At 49.8% G+C, this 7,500-nt stretch overlaps 1 protein-coding gene across 4 annotated transcripts in view; it reads left to right on the forward strand.

Annotated features, from left to right (window-relative positions):
* ift122 (intraflagellar transport 122 homolog (Chlamydomonas)) overlaps positions 1-7,500 on the forward strand; it is a 65,624-nt gene that overhangs the window by 35,785 nt on the left and 22,339 nt on the right. For all 4 annotated transcript variants that reach the window (XR_013800545.1, XM_079638149.1, XM_079638150.1 and 1 more), the window contains exon 19: positions 4,990-5,161. Coding sequence is in view for 3 of the 4 variants with exons in the window: in XM_079638149.1 (XP_079494275.1) it covers positions 4,990-5,161 (172 nt within the window). In the remaining variant the exon portion in view is untranslated. The remainder of the gene's footprint in view (positions 1-4,989; positions 5,162-7,500) is intronic.

Consider the following 7,500-nt stretch of genomic DNA (forward strand, 5'->3'; position numbering starts at 1 on the left):
AAGAATAAAAACATTAACTTTGTGAGGTTATTTATCTGACAAAATTATTTCAAGTCACCTTTATTTCTACAATGCTTTTTACAATACAGATTGTTTCAAAGCAGCTTTACAGAGATTACAGGAAAATAATGTAACAAAGTTAGTCTTGGCTGTACAGCAGCTCTAGAAGAAAATAGTGTCATTGTCCTTCTTATCAGTTCAGTGTTGATTCATTTCAACCAGAAAGACTCGGTTGCGGCAAAATGACGTGACAAAGTATACATTTATTAACAGTCCAGCAAGCAAGTATTGTGTTATAAAGTTATTTGGTGTAGGACCCGTCCGTAGCTCGCAATCCGAGGGTACGGAATCTGCATTTCCTGCCTGAAGATGAAGGGGCGCCGCCGACCCCCGGGAGGTATGAGGTATGGACAGATGAAGGACCCCCGGGGAGGTATGAGGTATGGACAGATGAAGGACCCCCGGGAGGTATGAGGTATGGACAGATGAAGGACCCCCGGGAGATATGAGATATGGACAGATGAAGGACCCCCGGGAGGTACGAGGTATGGACAGATGAAGGACCCCCGGGAGGTACGAGGTATGGACAGATGAAGGACCCCCGGGAGGTATGAGGTATGGACAGATGAAGGACCCCCGGGAGGTATGAGGTATGGACAGATGAAGGACCCCCGGGAGGTACGAGGTATGGACAGATGAAGGACCCCCGGGAGGTACGAGGTATGGACAGATGAAGGACCCCCGGGAGGTATGAGGTATGGACAGATGAAGGACCCCCGGGAGGTATGAGGTATGGACAGATGAAGGACCCCCGGGAGGTACGAGGTATGGACAGATGAAGGACCCCCGGGAGGTATGAGGTATGGACAGATGAAGGACCCCCGGGAGGTATGAGATATGGACAGATGAAGGACCCCCGGGAGATATGAGATATGGACAGATGAAGGACCCCCGGGAGGTATGAGATATGGACAGATGAAGGACCCCCGGGAGGTATGAGGTATGGACAGATGAAGGACCCCCGGGGAGGTATGAGGTATGGACAGATGAAGGACCCCCGGGAGGTATGAGGTATGGACAGATGAAGGACCCCCGGGAGATACGAGATATGGACAGATGAAGGACCCCCGGGAGGTACGAGGTATGGACAGATGAAGGACCCCCGGGAGGTATGAGGTATGGACAGATGAAGGACCCCCGGGAGGTATGAGATATGGACAGATGAAGGACCCCCGGGAGATATGAGATATGGACAGATGAAGGACCCCCGGGAGGTATGAGGTATGGACAGATGAAGGACCCCCGGGAGGTATGAGGTATGGACAGATGAAGGACCCCCGGGAGGTATGAGGTATGGACAGATGAAGGACCCCCGGGAGGTATGAGATATGGACAGATGAAGGACCCCCGGGAGATATGAGATATGGACAGATGAAGGACCCCCGGGAGGTATGAGATATGGACAGATGAAGGACCCCCGGGAGGTACGAGGTATGGACAGATGAAGGACCCCCGGGAGGTATGAGGTATGGACAGATGAAGGACCCCCGGGAGGTATGAGATATGGACAGATGAAGGACCCCCGGGAGATATGAGATATGGACAGATGAAGGACCCCCGGGAGGTATGAGATATGGACAGATGAAGGACCCCCGGGAGGTATGAGGTATGGACAGATGAAGGACCCCCGGGGAGGTATGAGGTATGGACAGATGAAGGACCCCCGGGAGGTATGAGGTATGGACAGATGAAGGACCCCCGGGAGATATGAGATATGGACAGATGAAGGACCCCCGGGAGGTACGAGGTATGGACAGATGAAGGACCCCCGGGAGGTATGAGGTATGGACAGATGAAGGACCCCCGGGAGGTATGAGATATGGACAGATGAAGGACCCCCGGGAGGTATGAGGTATGGACAGATGAAGGACCCCCGGGAGGTATGAGGTATGGACAGATGAAGGACCCCCGGGAGGTATGAGGTATGGACAGATGAAGGACCCCCGGGAGGTACGAGGTATGGACAGATGAAGGACCCCCGGGAGGTATGAGGTATGGACAGATGAAGGACCCCCGGGAGATATGAGATATGGACAGATGAAGGACCCCCGGGAGGTACGAGGTATGGACAGATGAAGGACCCCCGGGAGGTACGAGGTATGGACAGATGAAGGACCCCCGGGAGGTATGAGATATGGACAGATGAAGGACCCCCGGGAGATATGAGATATGGACAGATGAAGGACCCCCGGGAGGTATGAGGTATGGACAGATGAAGGACCCCCGGGAGGTATGAGGTATGGACAGATGAAGGACCCCCGGGAGGTACGAGGTATGGACAGATGAAGGACCCCCGGGAGGTATGAGGTATGGACAGATGAAGGACCCCCGGGAGATATGAGATATGGACAGATGAAGGACCCCCGGGAGGTACGAGGTATGGACAGATGAAGGACACCCGGGGAGGTATGAGATATGGACAGATGAAGGACCCCCGGGGAGGTATGAGGTATGGACAGATGAAGGACACCCGGGAGGTATGAGGTATGGACAGATGAAGGTCCCCCGGGGAGGTATGAGGTATGGACAGATGAAGGACCCCCGGGAGGTATGAGGTATGGACAGATGAAGGACCCCCGGGGAGGTATGAGGTATGGACAGATGAAGGACCCCCGGGAGGTATGAGGTATGGACAGATGAAGGTCCCCCGGGGAGGTATGAGGTATGGACAGATGAAGGACCCCCGAGAGGTATGAGGTATGGACAGATGAAGGACCCCCGGGGAGGTATGAGGTATGGACAGATGAAGGTCCCCTGGGAGGTATGAGGTATGGACAGATGAAGGACCCCCGGGAGGTACGAGGTATGGACAGATGAAGGACACCCGGGGAGGTATGAGATATGGACAGATGAAGGACCCCCGGGGAGGTATGAGATATGGACAGATGAAGGACACCCGGGGAGGTATGAGGTATGGACAGATGAAGGACCCCCGGGAGGTATGAGGTATGGACAGATGAAGGACACCCGGGGAGGTATGAGATATGGACAGATGAAGGACCCCCGGGGAGGTATGAGATATGGACAGATGAAGGACACCCGGGGAGGTATGAGATATGGACAGATGAAGGACCCCCGGGGAGGTATGAGATATGGACAGATGAAGGACCCCCGGGAGGTACGAGGTATGGACAGATGAAGGACCCCCGGGGAGGTATGAGGTATGGACAGATGAAGGACCCCCGGGAGGTATGAGGTATGGACAGATGAAGGACCCCTGGGAGGTACGAGGTATGGACAGATGAAGGACCCCCGGGAGGTACGAGGTATGGACAGATGAAGGTCCCCCGGGGAGGTATGAGGTATGGACAGATGAAGGACCCCCGGGAGGTACGAGGTATGGACAGATGAAGGTCCCCCGGGGAGGTATGAGGTATGGACAGATGAAGGACCCCCGGGGAGGTATGAGGTATGGACAGATGAAGGACCCCCAGGAGGTATGAGGTATGGACAGATGAAGGACCCCCAGGAGGTATGAGGTATGGACAGATGAAGGACCCCCGGGAGGTACGAGGTATGGACAGATGAAGGTCCCCCGGGGAGGTATGAGGTATGGACAGATGAAGGACCCCCGGGGAGGTATGAGGTATGGACAGATGAAGGACCCCCAGGAGGTATGAGGTATGGACAGATGAAGGACCCCCGGGAGGTACGAGGTATGGACAGATGAAGGTCCCCCGGGGAGGTATGAGGTATGGACAGATGAAGGACCCCCGGGAGGTATGAGGTATGGACAGATGAAGGACCCCCGGGGAGGTATGAGGTATGGACAGATGAAGGACCCCCGGGGAGGTATGAGGTATGGACAGATGAAGGACCCCCGGGGAGGTATGAGGTATGGACAGATGAAGGACCCCCGGGGAGGTATGAGGTATGGACAGATGAAGGACCCCCAGGAGGTATGAGGTATGGACAGATGAAGGACCCCCGGGGAGGTATGAGGTATGGACAGATGAAGGACCCCCGGGAGGTATGAGGTATGGACAGATGAAGGACCCCCGGGGAGGTATGAGGTATGGACAGATGAAGGACCCCCAGGAGGTATGAGGTATGGACAGATGAAGGACCCCCGGGAGATATGAGGTATGGACAGATGAAGGACCCCCGGGAGGTATGAGGTATGGACAGATGAAGGACCCCCGGGGAGGTATGAGGTATGGACAGATGAAGGACCCCCAGGAGGTATGAGGTATGGACAGATGAAGGACCCCCGGGAGGTATGAGGTATGGACAGATGAAGGACCCCCGGGGAGGTATGAGGTATGGACAGATGAAGGACCCCTATAAAGCGCTATATAAATGAAGATGACTTGACTAAATTGGTCAAATATTATCCAGATGCAGAATGATGCATAAATAATTTATCATCTTGTATACTATGCTGTTTATAAAAATAAAAAAAACATTTAAATATTTTGTTAATTTATATAGTAATTGTCTTGAAATAATAATAATAATAAAAAAAAACTATAATTCGTCTAGTAGTAAAAAAAACAAAAAGCTTTCTTAAGTTAGCAGCCAGTTAAACAGCAGCTCTACAGACTCAGAGCCTCTCTTGCACAGCAAGCCAACACACAACAGAGAAGTGTGAACGACGTATTCCTGCTCCAGCCTACAGGGGCGCTGCTGAGTATGGACTTATGGACACACACGCACACACACACTTGTAGGTCCCCACTTGGCCAGGCGGTCCCCTGTTGGTGAGTGTGTAACGACATCAAGGTCCCCTGTTAGACACTCTCTCACACACACACACACACACACACACACACACATCGATTAAAGATGGTGTACAGTAAAAGTTTTCCACTGCCTTTCACCAGAAACTTTACCAGCTGTATTTGAATAATGAAATGCTTAATTCAACTCATAATGATCTAAAGCAGTATGTGTAAATGAACAAACGTAAACCCTCCTCTGTGTCTCTAGGCTGATGGATGTGGCCCGTAAACTGGATAAAGCCGAGCGCGAGCCGCTGTCCAGATGTGCTGTGTTCTTCAAGAAGTTCGATCACCACGGTTACGCTGCTGAGATCTATAATAAAATGGGTGATCTGAAGGCACTGGTGCAGCTTCATGTGGACACGAGACACTGGGATGAGGTGTGTGTGTGTGTGTGTGTCAAGTCACCATTATTTATACAGCACTTTTTACAACACAGAGTGTTTCAAAGCAGCTCTACAGAGATAACAGCAAAGTAATGCAACATAGTTTGTTTCCAGAAGAGAATAGCGTCACATGTCCAGCTTAAGTAAGTTCAGTGATGCTTCTGTAGCCGCTCTGGAGAAAACAGTGATGTCATCGTCCAGCTCAGTTCAGTTCTCATATAATGCTGTCAATGCAGGAGATCAATGATATTGCTGAATATTAAATGTCCCCATATTAAGTAAGACAAAAGCCAAAGGCGACAGTGGCAAGGAACCCAAACTCCGGTGAAAGTGAAAGAATGGACAAAAACCTTGTGAGAAACCAAGCTCAGCCGCTCAGTTCTCCTCTGGCCAATGAACGAACAGTGTATGATTATGATCAGGCATTAAGGTCAGAGGTCAGACTGGTTTGGAACAATCAGAATATTATCCAGTTCCCTCTGGTTGAAGATCGGAGTCACGCCGGTATGGAGACGAGTTTGTTGAGGATCAGTGCCGATGGCTGTCGTGTCGATGAGGCCTTCACAGGGGAGAGTCGGGATGACAGGACGGCAGGAAATCCAAACATTCGCCTTAGTCGACTAATGGCTTAAATGAACAACTACTAGTCGACTAGAAAAATCTTTAGTCGAGGGCAGCCCTACTTTTTATGATGTAACGAGTACATCAGGATTTAAGGGAAGTGTTCCCAGTTCCGGCTGACCTAATCTATGCAGCCTAACATTGAGTTATAGAAGTCTATAATGTGTTATGTGAATGCTAGGCCGAAGAGATGTGTCTTTAATCTAGATTTGAACTGACAGAGTGTGTCTGCTTCCCGGACAATGTTAGGAAGACTGTTCCAGAGTTTTGGTGCTAAGTAGGAAAAGGATCTACCGCCAGCAGTCGATTCTGATATTCTAGGTATTATTAACTGGCCGGAGTTGTGAGATGGCAGTAGACGTGAAGGACTATAATGCGTTAAGAGCTCGCTCAAGTACTGCGGAGCTAAACCATTTAGTGCTTTGTAAGTGATCAGCAATATTTTAAAATGTATACGATGTTTAATAGGCAGCCAATGCAGTGTTGACAGAACGGGGCTAATATGGTCATACTTCCTGGTTCTGGTAAGAACTCGAGCTGCTGCGTTTTGAACTCGCTGTAGTTTGTTTATTAAGCGTGCAGGGCAACCACCCAGTAGAGCATTACAATAATCTAGCCTTGAGCTCATGAACGCATCAACTAATTGTTCCGCATTTGTCAATGAGAGCATATGACGTAATTTAGATATATTTTTAAGATGGAAAAATGCGGCGAAAACCAACGCGTTGCCTACAGCGCAGAGGCTCCGGTGCAGGTCCGACGCAGAAGTATAATGAGGCTTTAAAGTCCCAATCCGATCATATTTTGAGCTATTTTTAAACATTACCAGTGGTCTTTAAATTATGATTATGCCATTTTTAGCCAAAATCTCAAAACCTGTGCCGTTTTCTGGGACTTCGCTTCAGCAGAGCGGCAGTAGCTCATTAGCAATTCGCCTCTGCGTTGTGGGCGGAGCCGTTGGCACGGAGAAGCATTACAGTATTATATATACACACGTTAATTATTATTATCCGAAGTTAATCAAAGTTATCACCGATCACTATTTCACTCCGAGACGTCGCGGTAAAAAACAGCTCGACTTCGTCTCAATATTTCATCCCTCCCACAGTGATCAATCAGGACATATTTAGTATCAGTGGATTGCTCGGCATTTCGGGATTATTATGGTGCTAATGTCACCGCTATATCTGAAAAACTGACTGACTCTCTCACGAGTGATGGGCTTGACACACGAGAGGACAAACGACTGCGACAGGCGAAACTCGTCGCCACCCGGCGTGTGCAAGTCTAACTTGGACGAGCGCGGAATTTCACATGCACGAATGTCGCCTGTTGCTTGGCTGGAGGAGGCTGGCTGCCCTCTCTCTTTATGTAATGATGTAATTACTGACGGGATCAGTCTGTGCTCTCCAAACTTTAGTTTTGACGATTGATAGACGGTGAAAAGTGACTTATTTGTGGCAGTATGTGTTCCAATTTGAGTATGAGCTCGTGGCCCCGCCCAGTGGAGTCACTACGTCATAACTCCAGTCTATTTTAAACGGCATTTTAGCGTCTGCTACTGATTCACAGACATTTGAATGTAGAAATACTCAGAAATACAACTTTGAGCTTATTTTTCTCAAGATATGTCCTCTAACATCAGAAAAATGCCACAAGAACATGTTAACACCTAGAAAAACATGATTTTCATCGGAGTGGGTCTTTAAGAA

Source organism: Phoxinus phoxinus (assembly GCF_949152265.1).
Source record: "Phoxinus phoxinus genome assembly, chromosome: 15".
Classification (NCBI taxonomy): Eukaryota; Metazoa; Chordata; class Actinopteri; order Cypriniformes; family Leuciscidae; genus Phoxinus; species Phoxinus phoxinus.